The sequence below is a fragment of the Phyllobates terribilis genome, unplaced genomic scaffold (assembly GCF_046119375.1).
Source record: "Phyllobates terribilis strain yellow unplaced genomic scaffold, ASM4611937v1 Scaffold_11__3_contigs__length_659146591, whole genome shotgun sequence".
Lineage (NCBI taxonomy): Eukaryota > Metazoa > Chordata > Amphibia > Anura > Dendrobatidae > Phyllobates > Phyllobates terribilis.
Genome location: NW_027362771.1, coordinates 385,580,844 through 385,604,894, shown reverse-complemented (window position 1 = coordinate 385,604,894; position 24,051 = coordinate 385,580,844). Strand labels below are relative to the sequence as shown.

Here is a 24,051-nt window from a genome sequence, read left to right as displayed (position 1 = left end):
TAATTAATCAGACACGAGATAAAACATACAAAAAAAGTTATAACCATGAGATACCAGTCGCTCTAAATGCACCTTCACATCTTTTTATCATTTGTGACTTTTCTGGCAACACGTAATAGGCCATTACCTGTAGTCAGAAAGCTAGGATCTGTATAAGTTAGGTTATGTAAAAGGTTTCTGAAGTTCAGGCAGCCAAGTAACCTGATTTTCTGGAGTACAATCCAAATGATGTTTGGGCCAAAACGGACGATGCCCATAGAAGAAGGTCACTTAGGTAAAAAAAGAAGCACTTATTTTCAACAAACAATAGAAAAAAGCCAAACCAGGCAGTATTGCTCTAAGACATAAAAACTGGCTTTACAGGATAAAGTCTTAGAGAAAAATCTAAACTAGGATTCTACCCAAACTCTATTCAGTATTTTCAACAAACTATGCATTACAGTACAACCGAATATAGTAAGATTTAGACTATATCTTAAAGAAATCTGCTTCTTTAATCACTTGGAGACATTTCTCCCCCTACCTTCCTCCTGAACTCCCAATCCACTCTGGGAAAAAAACAGCTCAATTCAGTCTTGGTCAAAGCAAACCAGATTGCCAAATTGTGGTGTCCTGTTGTATTTCCTACTATACTGTATGTCCAGGGAAGGTGGCAGAATGAGAGAGAACCACTCATCACAACCAGACGGAGCTGGATCTTCAAGCAACTTGTCTCCAGACTACACCAGGAACTGGATTCACAGCCACACTGCTCAATACTGATATGCATGTGTAATGTTCTTCATGCTGTTGCTTCTCCTCTCTTCGTGCAACAGAGAAAAAAGAAGCAACTCCTCTCTGTCTGTATAATGTATATAGGAGACATCATGGCTAGTCTGCACCCTGCAGCACAGACAAAACAGAAAACTAAAGAGCCTGCCGAGGGGAAAACTGGTGGACAAAGCAGGACACAAGTCATATAACGGCCAGAAAGTGTTATTCTTCAAGTAAATACATGACTGCCTATTGTGATGAGTTACATGAAACCACAAAAGATGCACTTTAGAAGGGGTTGACTTCTTTCAGCAGACTGACATACAGACCAAGTTTGATTTAAAAAACGAAAATTGAGCTTTACTTACCCCACCAAGGTCCATGGCTTTGCCTCTTGCTGCTGGCACAGTGTCTATTTTTTGACTGCAGGGGTGAGGTCATGGCGGCAGTGCTGCAGCCAATCACTGAGCTCAGATGCTCTGTTGATGTACAATATGACAAGAAACTTAGCGCAGTGATTGGCTTCTGCATTGTTAAGGTGACGTTACCACTGCAGCCAAACAAACTGGGGCAGCGGTGGGGAGGCAGCGCTGGACCCAGTAAAGGTAAGGAAAGCTCAGTTTGCTTGTTTTTTATATTTAATTGTGGCAGCAAGCAGAACTTTTCTGAAAAGGACAAAACTTAACTTACAGCCAACCTATCACATATATAACATTGGCCTTACTGCACAGCACAAATACCATTTATCACATTCACACTTTATATAGGGAATTAATAGGATACCTCTTTAAAAGACGCCATCTGTTTCTGGATCCTGTTCACAAACCTCCATTGTATGACAAGACTAATTAAAACATAAAAAAAGGATTAAAAATTATTAGTTTCATTCTGGATTTTGTGAAGTTAAGGTACAGAAATAACATTGGGCCTGTTACCTCAATGAAAAATGTATATATTTTTCTCTTTTAAATATCTGATCAGTCACCTATGAAGACACTGACAACAGAGAATCCAAATTTTAAATGAGGTACTCAAATTTGGACAACTTTTTAAATCACCAATGAGTTAATTGTAATTTGAGGGGCCCACGGCAAGGAACCCATGAGATTGGTTATTGATATCACCGGAGACATTGGCTTGCAACTTCTGACTGGCTGGTTCTAGATAATATAGGTAAATCCAAGAAGTAGTACCCCTTCATCTGAAGACTGAATTCATGCTGTATAATTAAAACTAAATGGGATTCTTATTGATCTGTGTCATTCCTGTGTGAATGACCCCTTAGTTATCAGCTATAGAAGATGTTAAATCAACATACAGTACAGACCAAAAGTTTGGACACACCTTCTCATTTAAAGATTTTTTTATGTATTTTCATGACTATGAAAATTGTACATTCACACTGAAGGCATCAAAACTATGAATTAACACATGTGGAATTATATACTTAACAAAAAAGTGTGAAACAACTGAAAATATGTCTTATATTCTAGGTTCTTCAAAGTAGCCACCTTTAGCTTTGATGACTGCTTTGCACACTCTTGGCATTCTCTTGATGAGCTTCAAGAGGTAGTCACCGGAAATGGTTTTCACTTCACAGGTGTGCCCTGTCAGGTTTAGTAAGTGGGATTTCTTGCCTTATAAATGGGGTTGGGACCATCAGTTGTGTTGTGCAGAAGTCTGGTGGATACACAGCTGATAGTCCTACTGAATAGACTGTTAGAATTTGTATTATGGCAAGAAAAAAGCAGCTAAGTAAAGAAAAACAAGTGGCCATCATTACATTAAGAAATGAAGGTCAGTCAGTGCAAAAAATTGGGAAAACTTTGAAAGTGTCCCCAAGTGCAGTTGCCAAAACCATCAAGCGCTACAAAGAAACTGGCTCACATGAGGACCGCCCCAGGAAAGGAAGACCAAGAGTCACCTCTGCTTCTGAGGATAAGTTTATCCGAGTCACCAGCCTCAGAAATCGCAGGTTAACAGCAGCTCAGATTAGAGAACAGGTCAATACCACACAGAGTTCTAGCAGCAGACACATCTCTTCAACAACTGTTAAGAGGAGACTTTGTGTAGCAGGCCTTCATGGTAAAATAGCTGCTAGGAAACCACTGCTAAGGACAGGCAACAAGCAGAAGAGACTTGTTTGGGCTAAAGAACACAAGGAATGGACATTAGACCAGTGGAAATCTGTGCTTTGGTCTGATGAGTCCAAATTTGAGATCTTTGGTTCTAACCACCGTGTCTTTGTGCGATGCAGAAAAGGTGAATGGATGGACTCTACATGCCTGGTTCCCACCGTGAAGCATGGAGGAGGAGGTGTGATGGTGTGGGGGTGCTTTGCTGGTGACACTGTTGGGGATTTATTCAAAATTGAAGGCATACTGAACCAGCATGGCTACCACAGCATCTTGCAGCAGCATGCTATTCCATCCGGTTTGCGTTTAATTGGACCATCATTTATTTTTCAACAGCACAATGACCCCAAACACACCTCCAGGCTGTGTAAGGGCTATTTGACCAAGCAGGAGAGTGATGGGGTGCTACACCAGATGACCTGGCCTCCACAGTCACCAGACCTGAACCCAATCGAGATGGTTTGGGGTGAGCTGGACTGCAGAGTGAAGGCAAAAGGGTCAACAAGTGCTAAGCATCTCTAGGAACTCCTTCAAGATTGTTGGAAGACCATTTCCGGTGACTACCTCTTGAAGCTCATCAAGAGAATGCCAAGAGTGTGCAAAGCAGTCATCAAAGCAAAAGGTGGCTACTTTGAAGAACCTAGAATATAAGACATATTTTCAGTTGTTTCACACTTTTTTGTTAAGTATATAATTCCACATGTGTTAATTCATAGTTTTGATGCCTTCAGTGTGAATGTACAATTTTCATAGTCATGAAAATACAGAAAAATCTTTAAATGAGAAGGTGTGTCCAAACTTTTGGTCTGTACTGTAGCTTGATGTGGTATCAGCAAGGATAGACACAATGACAGGCCTGGATTGGCTGCAGGGATTATGGGACATTAGATTGACATCATTACACAAAACAAAATAATAGACGACCAGCGGCATGGACACAGATAAACCGAATTGAGTAAGCAAAATGCAATTTGATTTATTTTCCAAATTTTAGGCACTTAAAGCTTATGGCCCCAATTCATCAAGGAGTTTTTGCCAGAAATCAGGCATACTACTCCTTAAAATTTGGGGAAATTCACATTTTTTTGCCACGTAGCCTGATCTGTAAACTTTTAGAACAAGCACTGCTGAGGCATGATCCAATGAATACATCACCGTTTATTCCACAAAAGTGACTTAAGCGACACCAAAATGTACACCAGTCCCTGGCAGGAGTAACATTTCTGAAAGAGGTGCATACATGGCAGTTGTAAGATGCGCCAAATTCATTAAGAAGCACACATATCTTCCTTCATTACGTCTGGTGTACAATATGGCAGTCTTAAACAATCAGGGTCTCAATGTGCACATTTATTTAAACAGTGGTCTAAGCTAGTTGATAAATTTGGTGCACCTCTAGACTGTCTAGTCCGAACTTAAATAATCTACTAAGCAGCTTACATTGTGCCAAAAATTTGACTCATTTTTGACACAGTGTCATATTTGGCTAACCTCTTTTTCCCCCTTGTTGGACAAACTTCAGAAATCGTCTAAAACACATAACAAAAGAGATGCATGCCATGCAAGTCAGTTTTTGGAGCAAATTTCACCACAATTTTGGTGTATTTAACATAGTAAATCTCCTCAAAGATATACTTACTGTATGTACTCTTTCTTGTTCTTGTTGGTGACTACTATGTCTGATCCACCAGGCATCAGATCATGTTGATGGGTCTAAAAGAAGAAAATAATTGTTTATATGCCAAATCAGTCAGTTACTTGTACCTGTGCCAATCTAGACATGAGCTATTTGTACCTGTCCGAACAGTTCTTCATCCACAGTGAATCGTAGGTCTAGCTCTTCTGGATCATTCTCAAGTATCCACAGGAGAGAATTGTAATATTCACTATCCTGGGAGACAAACCACAATAATATAGGATGAATAACATCACGTAAATATGAGGTTGTCTTACAAAGTCTTCCACCGAGTTACCACCACCTTTTCTACAGAAGCAAAACCCATAGATTCTAAAAAGTTCTTATTCTAAACTGGACATGACCACACAAACACACAAAAAAAATTGCAAGAAAACTTCAATGGGTTAACCAAATAGGCACATAAGCATAGGTTCACCTTCGAATCCTTCTTACGGTTCACATATAAAGTTTAGCTAAGCAGTGAAGGATGTGTCTGACCCATGACTGACTATTGTATGACAGGTGCTACTGACACGGCCACATGACAAAGCGTGTGTGGTCCGGGCTATCTGTAAACATGACTCCTTAGACGGTGGGCGGAGGGGGGCAGGCTGCATTAAATTACCATAAACCTTTGCTGGATTGTCACTGACGGTTACAGTGAACCTATCACTTGTTACTGTTATATCATATATCAAGGGTATGCCTAAATTAGTACTCAGAAAAAAATCTGGATCCCTTCTTCTGATCATAGTACACATTATCTATATAGTAAGGATAGTTTCCTTATTGATCACATGGGACAGGAACAGAGCAGATAATTGAGTAATATAAAGTGAACACGTGCTGAGTCTCAGAATCCTACAGGCTCCAGTCTACACATAGGTTTCTGTATGATTCTGGGCATCAGAGTGATAACATGGGACGATGCGAGAACAGAAGTGGACCCGATAATTACCTGACAAAGTGAATTGGCTAAGAAAACTATTTACATAATGTAATTACTATCAGAGAAAAGATACATTTATTATGGGTGAGCCGCTCTAACTGCAGTCTGAGTAATTATTTAACATGCCTTGCTATGGGTCAGAGCTACCAAAATCTGCTATGGATCTCTTGACTGGCCTGCTCAGATTGGTGGTGACCACCAGAACAACTTACTGCATATGGCAGCGTTTCACCAACCAGAGACAGTGAATTACTGATTTCCACCTACCACAATAGTAGAGGTTTCCTCTATTTGCAGAAATTCTTCATATAATGTGTATAGGACCAATAAACAGGCTTAACATTCAAGACTCCAAAGCATAGAAAACAACAATGTCTACAATGTGGCTATCTGGTTACTGTGAAGGATTCATAGAAGTGTAGAAAAGTCATGTAGTAGCTGTGTGCCATCAGGGAACATACAGTGATTAAACTGTATAACATACCACAGACTGCATGTCATTCAGGGTTATTGCCTTCTGTAGCATCATTTTATAAAATGGTCGTATGAAGAAACCTGGAGGAGCAAGAAACATATTTACATATAGACACAATTTATAATGAACATCAATTATTACACATGATCATAAACATAGTGCAACAAACTATATTGCAGTTTCCTTTTCTTTGTATGAAGCATCAACTTCAGGTGACATGTCGGGAGACAAATATCTGTTTGCAGTGTTGTAAGTATTATTATCAATGGAGCTATAACAGCACAAAAAATGTAAATATTTTTATTTATTTATTTTACTCACTTATGGAGCACCTTTAATTCCGCAGTGCTTTACAGACATTATTGGCACTGTCCCCATTGGGACTCACAATCTAAATTCCCTATCAGTATGTCTTTGGAGTGTGGGAGGAAACCGGAGAACCCGTAGGAAACCCACGCAAACACGGGGAGAACATACAAACTCCTTGCAGATGTTGTCCTTGGTGGGATTTGAACCCAGGACCCCAGTGCTAACCACTGAGCCACCATGCTGCCATTACCATTACATAAAACTGTGTAAAAGTTTTAGGCATGTGTGGAAAAATGCTGCAAAGTTAGAATGCAAGTTTATTTATTTTTTATCAATTAACAAAATGTAAAGTGAATGAGCAAAAGAGAAGTGTAAATTAAATCAATCTTTGCTGTCACCGCCCTTTGCCTTCAATCCTTCTAGGCACGCTTGCAAAATGTTTTTGAAGGAACTCGGCAGAGAGATTGTTCCAAACATCTTGGAAAAACTAACCACAGAAGGAATTGCTCAAGCCTACATCCACAGCAGATCTTTGGTTAGTCCTCCAACATGTTTGGAATCCTCAGAGTTCCTCCAAAAACTGCGTGTAAGTGTGCCTAAAAGAATATCAGTCAAAGAATTGTCTCTCCAAATATTGATTTGATTTAGATTTCTCTTTTGTTAATTCACTTTCTATGTGACCTCCTGGAAAACTCAAAACCTTGTCGGTTAGGCTGATCACATTCTAATGAAAGCAAACTGCATTGGTACTTTATCTGATTAAGGATATTAAATCCCAAAGTCAAGTATAAAAGTAGGCCCAAACAAAAAATAAAGTTTTAAAGGATTTGTCTCATCTTGCTAAATGAGTAAAAAACTTGGCAATTTACCCCTTAGTAAAAAATCCTCTTCGTTTTCAAGAACATAGGGATTTTTATTTCTATAATTTGCAGCTCGCTGCCTAGGTTACCTGCCACCTTTGCAATCTATCAGAAGTGACCAGTTTCCTAGGCAAAGAGCAATGCCAGATTGCTGAATCCCTCCAGCTTCAGTGCCCCTGCGCTCCTTCCATGCTGTAGAGGGAAAGCTGACTCTGCTTGTAACAAAGGAGAGTGTACAGTTTGAGCAAGAGACGTAACCATAGTACAAGAGCCAATCATCAGGAACGCACCAACCTCAGCAAGCAGGAGGCAGATGAACCGTGAAAGCTTGAATAACTTGAGAAAACCCCCTTTAAACATTACTTTGAAAATCTTCACAAGCAGAAGTGAATATTTAAGTGTTGAGAAGAAGAAATAAAAGACTAAAAAAGTTGGAAAACATTTGCTCGGCATAAAATAAGTATCCTCTTGGATAGTGAACAACTCTTCAGTGCCAGACTCCTGCAGAGATCATGGGTACAGAAAATAAGATTTTTCTGTTAACTTTGTAAATTAAAGTTGTGTGACTGATTGTGCCTCATAATTGAAAATGTACTGCATTTTATACTACCAGGCTAAATTTTTCCAATGGTCAAGTTACATTTTAAATCAATACTCTTTATATCAGCACATATTTGGTTATCGAATCTATCTAGTTTATGTATAAATACATTTGTGATTCCAATGTGTGCCACAATGTAACTGCAGCGTTTCAATTAGTATGAACTTGGGTTTAAATGAGCCTATGAAAAATTGTGCTTTTCTTCCAGAATAAAAAGATGATTTTTCATCCAAAGAGTGCTCCATATGACTATTTTTCACATCTGTATGTCTTTCACATCAGTGGTTTTATATCCACAATTAATAAACACCCAATTCACATTCCTATGTAATTCTGGCAATGGATCCAGTAAAAACAGGTGCCCGATTAATGGTGTCAGTAAGGCATCTTTTTTTCTAACACATCCACTGAATTCAGATCGGTTTATAATCTCATGGCCTGAAGAGGCTGAGAAGGAGAAACAGTGAGATCATGGAAAAATGATCTTAAGCTTAAACTTACCATCCAGAAGCTTTCCATGGTAAACTGCCATCCCAGCCACACGGCCAATAAACTTGAAATATGAAAGGTGATCTTCATTGCACAGTCCAGAATTTGGATTGATTTGTAAAGTGTAATTATCACTGAAGAAAAACAGAAGTTTGTTAGAATCCCAAAAGCGCAACAGTCATAGATGATACAACCTGGAAGACCTCGCCACAGTGAGGTTAAAAAAAAGAAAAGAAAAAAATAGCATATACTCACTTACCAATCCCCTACCTTCTCCACGTCAGCTGTCCCCCACTGGTCTTCTCTTCCAGGTCAACAGTTGACTGCTGAAGCCAATTAATGGTGACCCCACCGAAAGAAAAGGAGAGGAGACCAGAGGGGGCACACTTAAACTATACCGGGGCCAAGTATAAAAAATGGCAGAAACACCTTCAATTCTCTTTCTATTTTGCTAAGATAAAAAATCCCTTTTGTATAGGCAGTAATTTGCTTTCTGCCCTAGAGTTGCATACCACATTCAGAACTCAAACTCTATCTACCTCACAAAAGCTGCAGGCTATAGATATCTAATATTGCAAGGTTGACTTTAGTATTTTAGAGTAATTCACAATGAGAGGCAGGAAGATTGGAAAATGATCCCTGAAATCTGTATAATTTTTCGACAACATAAAAAAGTAATAATTAGATCCTCACATTAAATGAAACAAATTTGATAAAACTTGATTCCTACTGATAAGCCTATAGTTGCTGACCAATCTTTCAGAGGGCTATGGTCAAGAAGTGGCTTCTCTAGGTGAAGGCAAAATAACATGGCAAAGAAACTCATGGGCCCAGCACACTGTGCACAAAGCTAGATCAATGTGCTTGAGGTCATTATCCTGGCACTAGGAACTCATTGGTCTGCCATATTGTGCACAATGCTAGGTCGATGGATTCAAGGTCATTATCCTAGCACTAGGAACTCTTGGGCCTGCCATATTGTGCACAAGGCTAGGTCAATGGATTCAAGGTCATTATCCTAGCACTAGGAACTCATGGGCCTGCCATATTGTGCACAAGGCTAGATCAATGGATTCAATGTCATTATCTTAGAACTACGAACTCATGGGCCTGCCATATTGTGCACAAAGCTAAGTCAATAGACTTGAGGTCATTCTCCTGGCACTAGACTTGACGTAGTTGGAAAAGTGTATAAAAAAAGAAGAAGTGGGGCCTCTCTAAATATCATGGCACTTACGTTGCAGAATACTCAAAGAGACCATAATATGGATTGAACATTTCTTTTGATATCAAGAAGAACCATTCTCTGGCAACTCCTCCATAATCTAAGCCTTTCTCATTGTCAAATTCAATCCAGAGACGTGCTTTGAGGAATTCTGGCCGTTTCACAGCAATTACTCTTCTATAGGAGTCCTCAAAAATGGCTGCGCGACGCAACTTCATTTCAAACCGGTTAGGAATATCAAGCTAAATAGAAAAAATATATATGCATATATTAAAATATTGCATTTGACAACCATTGCGATACTTTTTCTAAGTGGAATAAAAACAATATTCCTTTATTTTTAGTAGAAATGCTTTTTTTTTTTTTCAAGATTTCTGGTTACAATCATTCAACAAGAAGTTCCAGTTGATAAAGCCATATGCCTGGCTCATTACAAGAGGGAGCTCTGACAACTTTACTGTGCCTATTTCGAGTCTGACACATTCATCACAAAACCAGGATGTCAATTATGTAAAAAGTGGTCCTACAACACTAATCTTTCACACCTGACTAACTTTAATTACAACAGCAGAAATTATTGAAGGTGTAATCCCGTCCTTTTAACAGGGCAGATTTAGGTAGCCCTTAGAAAAATAAACTTTGAAAACTACTTCCATTTTAATCCCCTTCCCGTTATGTCGCTTTTCCTGTTTTGCGATTTATAGCACGTTGCCTATGCTCCAAGACCACAGCGGTGACAGGTTCACTAGGCTAAGTGTGTAATTCCCATCAGCTTCTTAGCTCTTAATCCTGGCCAATTCTCTAGATCTACCTAGATTAGTATAGTACAGCTCCTGGGCATGTAGTGTGGCTCAGGAGCTGATCTACTATGCTGCTCCCTTCCCCCTCCACCTGCGAGTGCGCACGTTCAGGGCATCGATGCGACAATGCGGCTCACCTGAACTGTTCCTCAATCAGGTGCTACCATCTCCCCCCAGCAGCCAAGAAGTTGGCTGGCAGCTGGCTGGGGAGCGGTGCTCTCAAAGTGGGAAAATGGTTATAACTAGTGTTGAGCATTCCGATACTGTAATATCGGGTATCGGCCGATATTCGCGGTATCGGAATTCCGATACTTTTACAATATCGGATACCGGAATCGGAAGTTCCCATAATGCCTGCGCTCTGCAGTGTCTGTGAAGGATGACAAGTTGGATGGCAGCGCGATCCAGCCTGTCATCAGAATGCCATCCCAGCGGGGGAGAATTCTCCTGATTGTTTAAAAGCCGGCGGGCGGTATAAAGCCGCCGGCTTTTAAACAATCACACAGCCCCATACTGCTTCCCCGCAGCCTCCCACCCCGATCCTCCGCTCCCCTCGCCACCTCCCATCCCGATCGTAAGTTAGGACCGGGCGGGGAGCGCAGCTCCAAGGAGCGGGGAGTGAAGGACCCGGGCGGGGAAGCCGGCAGTGAAAAGACTTCACCGCCGGCTTTCCCGTTCTGTGCTGCGCTTTCCCGCCGGTTATTTCAAATGAACAGCTGAGGTATCAGCTGATGCCGATCAGCTGTTCATTTGAAGTCGCCGCGGTGCCCTCAGAGGGTTCATGTGAGTTCATGCTTGACTGCATGAACTCACATGAACTTTCCCACGGCCGCACAGGTCAGCCACACCTCCCAGACCATCAGCCCGTCATGATTAGTGTGTGTGCGGGGTGTGTGCGCGATGTTTGTGCGGGTGTGCGCGGTGTCTGTGCGATGTGTGCGGGTGTGTGCGGTGTCTGTGCGGGTGTGTGCGTGCAGGCAGACATAGGCCGATGTGACACTACTACTCCCATCGGCCTATGTCTGTCCCCCGTCCACTCCTGCCAGCAGGATCAGCTCGATGGGAGCAGTAGTTCCCATCAGACTGACCCTGCTATTTAAATTGCCCTACTGTGTCCCCAATAAATGTTAAATACATGTCATTGGTGGCCAGTGGTTACCTACAATAAATTAGTTCATACATTACCTGTCCCCGCCGATCGCCACCTAAAATAAAGTAAAAAATAAAAAACTACACCTATACTCACCTAGACACCTAATTCCCCGAAGCCATCGATCTCCTGTAATAAAATATAAAATAATAAACCACAACCTTATCCTTACCCCTCCGTAGCAGTCCACGAGTGTCCCACGAAGATCTCCAGTTCAGAGCAGCCACATAGAATGTGACCGCTCTGAACCGCTGCCGCCGCTAGAATGACGGGGCCGTAAGGGTTCACCGGAGTTCAGGCAGCGCTGCTCCGGTTAGCTCCTTTACGGCCCTGCTGTATCGTGAGAAATTCCCACGGTACAGCAGTGCCGTAAAGGAGGTCTCCGGAGCTGCGCTGCCTGAATGCACTCCGGTGACCTCAGTCAGTGGCTCCCGCTGCCGGGAGCGGACGTGTTCCCGGCAGCGTGAGCTTACAGCAGCCATGCACAGCTGTCACCATCTCCAGATGTGACAGCTGTGCATGGGAGATCAGCGCAGGAACGTGGACAGGTAACTATTATTTTTAGTAAACTAAGAATTAAATAAAATTGTGTGTTTTATTTCAAATAAATTATTTTTTTCTGGGTGTAGTGTGTTTTTTCTTTTTAACACTTTGTAGGTTAGTAATGGGGGTGTCTTATAGACGCCCATCATTACTAACCTGGGCTTCATGGCAGCTGGCGCTGACATGAACCCCACCACTATTACCCCCTGCCACCGCACCAGGGCAGCGTGGAAGAGCGAGGCTAAGTGCCAGAGTTGGCGCATCCTATGGATGCGCCATTTCTGGGGCGGCTGACGACTGGTGTTTCTAGCCTGGGAGGGGGCCAATATTCATGGCACCCTTCCTGGGCTATTAATATCAGCCCCCAGCTGTCTGCCTAGCCTTTGCTAGCTATTAAAATAGGGGGGACCCCACGTCATTTTTTTGGGGGGGGTCCCCCATTTTAATAGCTAGTAAAGGCTAGGTATTCAGCTGGGGGCTGATATTAGTAGCCTGGGAAGCTCCGTGGGTTTTACCCCCTTCCCAGGCTTCAAACATCTGCCCCAGCCGTCTGCTTAACCTCCGCTAGAGACTAAAATTATGGGGGATCCCACGCCATTTTTTTTTTAAATAAATCCATTATTTTAACACTAAATGACATTTGAGGAGTTAATAAAGATGCAGTCCCTAAATTATTATTTATTTTTTAATTAATTTTTCCCAAAACTTTTGACGTGGGCTTCGCCATATTTTTGTATGCCAGCCAGGTACAGCATCCAGCTTCTATGACGCGCCATTTTCCGGGGCGGCTGCGGACTGCAATTTTCAGCGGGGGGCAGAAAGCTTGGGCCTCCCTGCGCTGCAGATTCCATCCCCCAGCTGCCTAGTTGTACCTGGCTGGACACAAAAATAGGGAGAAGCTCCACGTTTTTTTTTTTTTAATTATTTCATGAAATTCATGGAATAATTAAGAAAAAAAGGGCTTCCCTATATTGTTGTGTTCAACCAGGTACAAATAGGCAGCTGGTGGTTGGGGGCAGCCCGTTCCTGCCTGCTGTACCTGGCTGGACCCAAATATAGTGCAAAGCCCCACGTCAATTTTTTTTTAATTATTTCAGGAAATTCATGAAATAATTTTTTTTTAATTATGTGGGGCTTCGCCCTATATTTGTGTCCAGTCAGGTACAGCAGGCAGGAACGGGCTGCCCCCAACCACCAGCTGCCTATTTGTACCTAGCCGGACACAACAATATAGGGAAGCCCTTTTTTTCTTAATTATTCCATGAATTTCATGAAATAATTAAAAAAAAAAAAACGTGGAGCTTCGCCCTATTTTTGTGTCCAGCCAGGTACAACTAGGCAGCTGGGGGCTGGAATCTGCAGCGCAGGGAGGCCCAAGCTTTCTGGGCCCCACCCGCTGCAAATTGCAGTCCGCAGCCGCCCCAGAAAATGGCGCGTTCATAGAAGCGCCATCTTCTGGCGCTGTACCCAACTCATCCAGGGCCCTGGTGCGGTGGCTCACTGGGTAATAAAGGGGTTAAGGCCAGCTTGGCATTATCAGCTGGCCCTAAGCCCGAAATTCATGGGGTCACGCCAATATTAGACATGACCACCATGAATTTCTAGTAAAGTATTTAAAAAAAACACAACACCCAGACAAAAGTCCTTTAATTGAAATAAACACACAATTCTTTATTGTTCTAAATTAAACCATACTTACAGTCACGCCCATTCCAGCTGAAGCCAACGATCTCCTGCAATAAAAGTAAAATAATAAAGCAACATCATCCTTACCTTTCCATGGCTCCCACGACAGCTTCAGCTCTGCTACATCGAGATGACAGGCTGGACCGCAGCAGAACGCTGCCATCCAGCCTGTCATCCCGCAGACACTGAGAAGCGCAGGCATACTTCCACTCCTCAGTGTCTGGCTGTGACGGCATCCAGATGAGCCGAGGTCATGTCCAATGAACTCAGCTCACCTCATGTACGTCACTGACAGCGTGGGAAAATTCTCCTGCACTCAGCACTTCAGCGTGAGAATTTTCCCACGCTGTCAGTGACGTGCATGAGGTGAGCTGAGTTCATTGGACATGACCTCACCTCATGTATGTCACTGACAGCGTGGGAGAATTCTCACGCTGAAGCGCTGAGTGCAGGAGAATTTTCCCACGCTGTCAGTGACGTGCATGAGGTGAGCTGAGTTCATTGGACATGAACTCGGCTCATCTGGATGACGTCACAGAGAGACACTGAGGAGCGCAAGCATGCCTGCGCTTCTCAGTGTCTGCGGGATGACAGGCTGGATGGCAGCGTTCTGCTGCGGTCCAGCCTGTCATCTCGATGTAGCAGAGCTGAAGCTGGATGAGCCATTTCTGGGGCGGCTGACGGCTGGTGTTTCTAGCCTGGGAGGGGGCCAATATTCATGGCACCCTTCCTGGGCTATTAATATCAGCCCCCAGCTGTCTGCCTAGCCTGTGCTAGCTATTAAATTAGGGGGGACCCCACGTTATTTTTTTTGGGGGGTTCCCCCATTTTAATAGCTAGTAAAGGCTAGGTATTCAGCTGGGGGCTGATATTAGTAGCCTGGGAAGCTCCGTGGGTATTACCCCCTTCCCAGGCTTCAAACATTTGCCCCAGCCGTCTGCTTAACCTCCGCTAGAGCCTAAAATTAAGGGGAACCCCACGCCAATTTTTTTTTAAATAAATCCTTTATTTTAACACTAAATGACAAGTACAGTAATCAACACTGTCACTGTACTTCATATATATGTGACTGACATGTTTCTATCTATCTAATCTATGTGTGAAGCTCTATTCTGTCTGTTATAAATTGTCGGGTACCGCTGCTGAATTGCCGGCCGGCTTTCTTAAAGAGACGGTGCATGAAAACACTATTATTTTTTTAAATAAATCCTTTACACTAAATGACAAGTACAGTAAGCAACACTGTCACTGTACTTCTTATATATGTGGCTGACATGTTTCTATCTATCTAATCTATGTGTGAAGCTCTATTCTTTCTGCTATAAATTGTCGGGTACCGCTGCTGAATTGCCGGCCGGCTTTTTTAAAGAGACGGTGCACGAAAACACTAATATTTTTTTTAATAAATCCTTTACACTAAATGACAAGTACAGTAAGCAACACTGTCACTGTACTTCATATATATGTGACTGACATGTTTCTATCTATCTAATCTATGTGTGAAGCTCTATTCTTTCTGTTGTAAATTGTCGGGTACCGGTGTATGCCGCTGATGAATTGCCGGCTTTTCATGTCATTCTACATTATTCTTAGTTGTTTTACTTCATGTAGAATTAACCTACAAGGAAAGAAAGGGTTTATTTTCATTCCGATATTTGTGTCCCATTGACTTGCATTGGTTTCCGGTATCGGAATCGGCGATATCCGATACTTTTTGGGTATCGGCCCGATCCAATCCGATACGATATTTCCTGATATCGGAAGGTATCGCTCAACACTAGTTATAACCCATTAAGAGGGAACAAATTGCTACCAATTACAACTATATGAAAAGGCTTTTGTTTTCTTTTTTTAGTTTTAGGGTGATAAAAGCGGAATCACTCTAAATAAGACATTCTACTATTGTCAAACATACTTTGTATTTCAATTTCTCATCATTTTCAAAGCATGTTTGATGTCAGTGATACAAAACCTGCACAGACCCCAGTTTTACTTGCAGCTGAGAAATGGATACATTTCTATTCAGTCTTCACTAAATCCATAAGTAGCCGCATCACAAACCTTGGGTAATTTGCTACAATGTATCAGTCAGAAGCCCAGCTTGTGGACAGAACATTGCCTAGATTTATTACAACTGTATCCACTTCTCAGCTGAGAACAGAACTAGTTATTTTGGGCTTACACCCCCTGGATGTAGACAAATGTGATCCAATTCACAGGCAAAATACTTTGTATACGAGAGCGTTTAGTATCTTATTATTTATGCTGTGATTTAAGGATTATTCCTATCTTCATACAAGGATATTGTTGGTAAATGCTTGCAAATACAAGCAATTTTCTGCTTATTAAAATTTCCAGTTGTTCTTGCAATATAAATATGTTTGTTTCCAGCACGTCGCCCTGGAGACAGAGAATCGCTGCTAGAGAGCATAACATGAGCAGTGCTTACAAGTGACTTTCTATTGAGCTTGTAAGTGCTGTTTTGAAGCTGGTAAGATCGCTGGAGTGTGCTCTTGCCTTCTGATTCTGGCCACCTTCAAAGCAATGCTTACAAGCTAGACTGCATCGGTGTCTGTCTCCTTTGTGAATGAAAGCAAACTGTTAAAAATCAAGAACGTCTGCAATTCTTAATAAGCAGTAAATTGCAAACCTCCATAACCAGCTGTCATGCTACCTACCTTGCAATAAATAAAACTTTGTACAACTACAAATATGTAGAAAACACCTTGGATTACACTTGCCTGCTTCTTCAACTTTTTACGGAAGTACTCATATTTTCTTTTGTAATCCCGAGAATAAGGTACAGCCTAGAAATCAAAAAAAGAGTTTAACATAGAACTCATCTGTATTATAAAAAAAAACAAAAAACAAAAAAACATTTAACATAATAAATGTCAAATAAAAGCATATAAAAATAGAAATAATCGAGTTTCCTTGATCTTATTCAAGGTCACAAACGCTATTTTAATTTTGCACACTAGGGGGCAAACTAATACTGGAAGAGAGCATACTCTTGCCACATTGTGATAGCTCACTTGACAGGGTCACCGTGACATGGTAGTAGGCCTTCATACAGTCTGATCAGAATGTTAAATAAAAACATCATCTTTAGTTTTGTACATTTTTGCCTAGTTTCATTAGATCAACGTATGATTTTTAGATGTGCTGTCCATGACTTTTTTCTATAGTTCTAGCATGAATAAATTTAGTAAAAAGCTTAAAAAAAAAAACACGGTAAAAAAAAAAAAAAATGTGAAAAAAAATTGAATTTTAGTATTACTGATTTTCTTGTGAATGAATTGCAACAATATTTTACATATCGGTGAATTTGTATAGATCAGCAGGGACTTTGAATGAACAATTTTGACCGTGTAAAAATTTTTGAAAAACATTGCAGCTGTACAAATAAACCCCTAACACCACTTTATTTGCCATTTGAGCATGAGATGAATATTGCACGGAAGCTAAGGCCGCGCTACCACATTGGAGTTGTTCAAAAGAATACTTTAAGGGGGGTTGTCCAGTAGTGAACAGCCCAGCTTAATCAATTCAGGACCCCAATTAAAATGAAAGCATTGGATCCTCACCTCCCACAGTCGTGCCAACATCACTAGAACTATGCTGCTGCAGGTGGTGAACATCTATTGTTTTTAGATTATTTTGGGTACTGAATTGATTAAAAAAAAACTTCTTGACAACCACAGCTTAATTTAAAAAAAAACTGAAAAGAAACAAAATACACAGGCTCCTATTCATCAAGACTGGCGTTTTTGACGAGGAGGCGTGCTGGAATCAGATGCCTCTGATTCATTTACTGGTGCATGCCTCTTAATGAATCAAGAGCGTCAGACAAGTAGAGTGCACTTCTGTGTGCGCCTTGCCACAAATCTTACTCCAGTCGGGGAGTGGAGCAAGATTTGTGGTATAAGGAATGCCACAGCTAATCAAGAATTTGACAAATGGGAATTTGACAAGTGGGGGTTGCCATGTTCCTGTCTAGCCCCAGCTCCACACACTTTATTGGAGCTGGGCGAAAATGGCACGAGAACACCAACAGTTTCTAAATTTTAGCATAGCAAAAAAATGTTGCAACTTTGCATAGCTTTTTACGCCAGAATTCTAGCAAAAAAAGCTTTGATGCATTGGGCCCGCAGTGTATACTCACCTCTCACAGTGGGGCCGTTCTTGTGATGTTGGTGCCGCTGTTCCCGGAGGGTTACATAACTTTATTGTATCACATGCCAGCTGCAGCTCATCGATACTCCGTAAGGCTATGTGCCCACGCTGCGGAAATGAAGCAGAAATTTTCTGCTTCATTTCTGCATGTTCTCTCCCGGATAAACGCATGCGGAATTCCGCACGCGTTTATCGTGCGTTTATCGCCCGATTTCCACATGCGGAATTGCCTTGCGTTTTTTTATTGCATTGCAAAGGCAATTCCGCTTGCGGAAACGCAAAATGAAATGACATGCTGCGGATTTTTCCATGCATCATAAACGCTGCGGAAAAATCCGCAGCATGGGCATTGAACTTGCGGAATCCCCTTGGGGACCATGGGGGGACGGATTACATAGCGTTTCACAAGCGTTTACGCTGCGGAAATTCCGCAGCATATACGCTTGAAAAACGCTACGTGGGCACATACCCTAAGGGCGGTTGTCCGCCCTGACAAAATAGCAAAGTTTGCAGCAGGCACGAAACATCATGTCAGCCTCTGTGAACAGCGGCGCCCCCAGTCATCACTGTGAGAGGGGGGTATACACTGTCCATTTTTGTAACTGTGGTCCTGAGTTGATTAGCTGGTGTTACCCAGCAGAGGAAACCCCTTTAAACTTATATGTGAACATAGCCTGCATGTTTTTTAACAGCAGTTATTTGTGCTGAAATTAATCCAGAAATGTTATTATAATAGCTGGAGCATTTCTTTGTGATTTTTCCCTTTCAGTTATGATCATTTTTATATTCTGCTCCCATTGTGCATTACACAATATGTCTCCTGACCTTTACTCTGCGCCCTGTCCACAATTATCCACAAAGCCTCATGGACATCTATACATAGTAGGTGTCCTGTCTGCCAATGCTGGCAAATCAGGCAAAGAATTGAGCGTGCTCGATGTATATAGATGTACTTACTGCGGGTTCAGAGAAGTTCTGCCGTCTAATAGGGACATTACATGGCCATGTCCTTGCTAATAAGGACTCACCTAACACTTAACTGTAAGGACTGTTCATTCTGACTCAGTGAAAAAAGTTCAGACAGCCAAGAATGAAACACAATCCCCACCCCCTCACTGCATCCAGGGGCTATGGATAGCAGTGCTTAAGGTAATTTCCCAGATGGTGTGAGGTGCAATATATTATTACACAGCCTCCATATTAGCAGCTTGTTTAAGGTGTGAAAAGTATGTTGTCTTGTAAATCTGGTGCACTGACAGATGCGTCACAAGAAAGATTCAGCAATAATGCTATGAGCTTCCATGCCATTTATTGTGGGTGCTTAGAAGTGATGGCCAAGAACCCAGCAAAGCAAAGACTGGTCTGTAAGGGCAATATAAAGTAACAGACTAGACTTGTACTGACCGGTCCAGTTATTGCGGCAGTCTCTAAGCGCGGATCTTCCCATTGCGTTTTCTTTGTGTCTGGAAGAAATAGGAATGTGCTTTATTTTCTTTAGAAATCTTATAAGACTATTATCTAGAAAGAGATAATTTCCTTACTGTGGTCAATATAAAAGCCTCGGCCATCCGTGTGTGTCCTCTCTTCCCAACCAGGCTGCACAGGAGAACCATAAACAGGTCAGTAAGGTACAATGACATTTAGTGTACAAGTGTATCCAGACCAGTGCGGTTCATATATAACCTTGTTAATATCCTATTTAGCATCATTCATTTCTACAGCGCTTTACAGACATTATCATCACTGTCCCCATAGGGGCTCACAATCTATATTCCCTATCAGTATGTCTTTGGAGTGTGGAAGGAAACCGGAGAACCCGGAGAACATATATAGCTGTTGAGTGCAAGTGCTTGTTACTCAAGTTTGCCGAGGGTGCTCGGGTACGCATCGAGTATCATGCCCGAGTCCCCATCCCGCATGTTTCGGGGTTGTTAGACAGTTAAAAAACAAACAAACAAACAAAAAAACATGAGGGAGATTGCCTGCCATACATACATGGGGGCAATCCCCGCATGTTTTTTGACTGTCTAACAGCCACGAAATATGCAGGGCAGGGACTCACTCGAGCACCCAATGCAAATTTGAGTAGCGAGCACTTGAACTTAACAATACATACAAATGCTCAGGACCTCAGTGTTGTAAAGCAACAGTGCTAGTTACTGAGCCACCGTACTGCCGATACAACAGGTTTTGGGGATAGACTGGTTATCCTTGTTGTTTATGTAGTGGAAGAATATCCCACAGCGCAGTACAAAGGCTGTCATCACTCATATCTGTCACTGTCCCCATAAAGATTCATGAGATCATTTATATTACACACAAAAAACTGCATTCCCTAGAAATTGGTTAAGTTACCCCTTAGGGCATTTTCCGAAGTAGCAGTTGTGCTACACAAGAACGGTGCATCAGAATACGTCCCGGAGACCACTGACTGCAAAGGTACGTAGCAAAACCACTGCAAGTAGTGGTACACCTTACACAGTTTCTGCAGCAAAACTGTAAGAACCGTGGCACAAGTGCTGTGTCTGATATACCCCTATTATGCTAGTGTGGGAGAACAATGCTGCAGAGCGACAGTGTTACCCACTGGACCAGTGTCATACCACAAAAGTATGTGGTGGAGAACCCTTTTAAGCTATGCAAGTGACCGCAGCTAAAAGCACTTTACTGCTAATGAATAAAGACCATGTCTGTCTGCTCATTTACTTAGAGAGCAAAACAATATTGTAAGTGATCATATGAGCTCGTTATGTCGGGCGCTCCAAGGAAACGGGCAGACAGATGTCTATTCATTCCAGCCTCAGAAATCTTCATCTGTATTATGTAATTAGTTGCAGGACTAGATATGAGGCAGGCAAATTCTGCGGACACACATTAGCATCTGTGCGAGTCCTGGTTACCCGCATGCACTTTACAGCACAGCTGGCGAGCATATGATGGCATTGGGCAACATCAATATCCAACAAAAATAGTGCAGGACAAAGTATTAGTAAAATATCAACATTATCTTTATTGCTATATTTTTTTTTATATATCACTTTCAAAAATTCACTGAAAATGCCCAAGAGTGAGGACAAAATATAGTAGGTAGCTTGGTAAGAGCAGGCAATCAATTCGAGGCATAACACTATATAGACTAAAATTACCACAATAAAAACAGTAAATCATAGGGTGAAAACATTAACAGCCTTCCATTTAAGAACTCAATACTCATACGTTACCAAGGTTGCTTAGAATAAGGACCCGGTGAGTTTAGCATAAATGCTTTATCTGGAGGTCTCCTGCGCCGGGTCAAAGTGGTTACTTGGTCTTCTGAGCAATCTAGATAATGTAGGAGTTCTGATTTCTTACATAATGGCAAACGGGCAGCAGGGTGACTCAGTGGTTAGCACGGCAGCCTTGAAGCACTGGGGTCCTGGGTTCAAATCCCACCAAGGACAACATCTGCAAGGAGTTTGTATGTTCACCCCGTGTTTGTGTGGGTTTCCTCCGGGTTCTCTGGTTTCCTCCCAAACTCCAAAGACATACTGATAGGGAATCTAGATTGTGAGTCCCAATAGGGACAGTGATTATAATGTCTGTAAAGCGCTGTGGAATTAATGCGCTATATAAAAGTGAGTAATATAAATAAATATAAATTCTTTACAGCTTTTCAATTTTTGTTATTTCTAAAAATGTAATAAATATCATTTTGATAATTTACCAATACCTTGTCCTGCACTATTTTTGTTAGAATTTTTTGCCCTTTTCCCTGGTACTATAGAGGACAGCACGCTTAGGGGGAAGTTTTTCCCTTTGGCAGTTCCTTTGATTCATCTTTCACTTACTGGCAATGGTCCCAGCTCTGATACATCTAAAGGAGGTCTTGTCCGTAGCTGTACAGGAATTCTCAGTCTCGGGTCTTCCTATACAAATGATAAACACAGGATTGCTTGAAAACATCATGTTTACTGTATACATGGTTTGGAGACATATATACTAGCAGACTGTTGAAAGCTTCACCTAATTAAGGGCTATAAGGCACCAGAGATAAGTAGAGTTACAGTAACCACAGACTTGTCCCTGAAAGGGAGATATGTGGCGACCGCTTTAAAGGGGTTTTCAATCTATATAAAGTTTAATCACTGTCTAATATACTTGGTCCATTCATTTGAAATAGTCTAATTTCTGCCTAATAATTGCAGCCTTTAACTGCAAAAGATGTAGTATGTAATGCCTTTAAAATTTGCCAGGGTTTTAACACAAGGACTACAGCTTGGATCTTGGTGTCACAAAATGCTCAAATCTTACCAGGTGATATCCGGCTTAAAAGTCTAAATGCAACATTTGGGGTGCACCACATGTACTGCCCTGTATGCGTGTAAGGAGCTTTTTACACAGGGCAGTCATTAGATTATAACTGATCATTACCCCATATAAAAAATGTCAGAGCGTCAGATCATTAATAATTTGCTTGCCTATCATCGATTGTATCATTTGCGCTGACCTAAAAAGCACTGTTCAGCAGTACATCCACACGGGTAAACAAGATGTCCCAATAAAAATGAGATGAAAGGTTTCATACTGAATCCTCCTGTATCCCCCATGCAAAATGAAGGGATTCACAGGCAACTAATTTGTATGTGTAACAGGACCCTAAAGTGGAGGAGGAGCAGGTCACATCAGGAACAAGGTCACAGCTTGGTCATGCTTTCCCCTGCACAGCACACAGGGAAGGAGGAGGTGGTATCAGGAACGCTTATGTACAAGAAGGTGTCATCAGAAAATTACCTATTCTTTAAATCAAGTTTGTTATTTTTTTTTAATATTCATAAAACAATCTATAATAAAAAAAATAAATGAGAAATCTGTCTTTGTGAATGGAGGAGATAAACCTAATTTTGTTTTATCTCCTGTATGGGGGTGTTAATTGTCATTGCACTCCTGAAGAAGAGGAGTAATAATTATTATTATTTCAGAAAAGTCTTTTGTAAAGAACAAGAGATACAAGTCTAAATTTAAGCCCCTAGTGGCCAGTATGATAATGGCAAGATTACTGAATTGGAAAATGAAAACATTCCTTTTTTATGCATTTAAAAAAAAGAAAATCAAACATTCAAAATAAAAATAAAAAATTTAATTAAAACAATAGATCATTTTCCCTTTAACCATCCCATACCCCATGTACCCTTACTTTGATGGGGTTTGAAACATTAATATTCAGGCTTTTTTTTTGTTTTCTAAAGAGCATTATCATTATTACTATTTTATAATTAAGGTTTCAATGGTGTATAATCAGAAAATGAGTTCCCTGGTTATGGGAACATTTGTAAGGGGATCTCCGGTAGTAATAAGGTTGAGAATCATTTGCCTATAATATAACAAAGGTGGACAAAAGAAAACATTCTAGCTACAAAATCCCCATGTAATGGCTGTATCTTAATTGAATAAGAATGAAATGTGCAGTCATATGTTTTACCAGAGAAAGAATATAACAATGGATAGAAGTAGAAGATTCACAATACCCATGTTGTAGTCTTCGTGTTGTGATTGATAAAGAAAGGCCGTCCACTTGGGGCATGCCTGATTTCCCAGCCTTTGGGGAGGAATCCATGATCCAGGTCCACCGTCTGTTTAGTGGATTCATAGTCTGGAGACTGCGGATGACGACCACTAGGAACATTCTGGGTGGGAGAGGTCTGTGACATTTCCACAGGTGATGGCTTCTGAGACTGAACATTAGGCATACATTAAGTTATGAACGCTACCTCCAAACAGGGTGTTTCCACTGTGTTTCCATAAACAGAGGCAGCACATACATGCAGCCAAGAACAATAGGATGGGAAAAGAAACTTGCTCTTCAGGAATCACAAGTATCAAGTTATTTTTCAAGAAACAATTCAACATTTTCAAACTACCTCAAAATATGTGAAGCAAACACTGGCTTGCATACTTTCTCCATCCTAAACCTTCCTTGAATTGCATTGTTTAACAACTTATTAGAATACCAATTCAACACAATGTCAAGTCATTTCAGTAAAAAAAAAAATATATATATATATAGATTTTTTGGGAGCAATTGATGGCGAAACTATGGTATCTGTCGCAACCATCTAATAAAACAGGTACATTAACATATACTTTTCTTCGAAACATGGAAGCATATGGCCTTCAAAGAGCATAAGTCCAGGTATCTATTAGAATCCCTTTATTCTCTAGTTTAACGTCTTGGGCGATGTTGGG

General features: G+C 41.3%; 1 protein-coding gene across 2 annotated transcripts in view; it reads right to left on the bottom strand.

Annotated features, from left to right (window-relative positions):
• The window catches only part of NEDD4 (NEDD4 E3 ubiquitin protein ligase), a 155,356-nt gene that overhangs the window by 11,956 nt on the left and 119,349 nt on the right, over positions 1 to 24,051 (bottom strand). For both annotated transcript variants that reach the window (XM_073652994.1, XM_073652993.1), the window contains 11 exons: positions 23,334 to 23,540; positions 21,657 to 21,734; positions 19,371 to 19,425; positions 19,234 to 19,292; positions 16,395 to 16,460; positions 9,487 to 9,716; positions 8,262 to 8,383; positions 6,000 to 6,070; positions 4,684 to 4,779; positions 4,528 to 4,601; positions 1,537 to 1,597 (listed from right to left, as the gene is read on the bottom strand). In XM_073652994.1, coding sequence (XP_073509095.1) covers positions 1,537 to 1,597; positions 4,528 to 4,601; positions 4,684 to 4,779; positions 6,000 to 6,070; positions 8,262 to 8,383; positions 9,487 to 9,716; positions 16,395 to 16,460; positions 19,234 to 19,292; positions 19,371 to 19,425; positions 21,657 to 21,734; positions 23,334 to 23,540 — 1,119 coding nt within the window. The remainder of the gene's footprint in view (positions 1 to 1,536; positions 1,598 to 4,527; positions 4,602 to 4,683; positions 4,780 to 5,999; positions 6,071 to 8,261; positions 8,384 to 9,486; positions 9,717 to 16,394; positions 16,461 to 19,233; positions 19,293 to 19,370; positions 19,426 to 21,656; positions 21,735 to 23,333; positions 23,541 to 24,051) is intronic.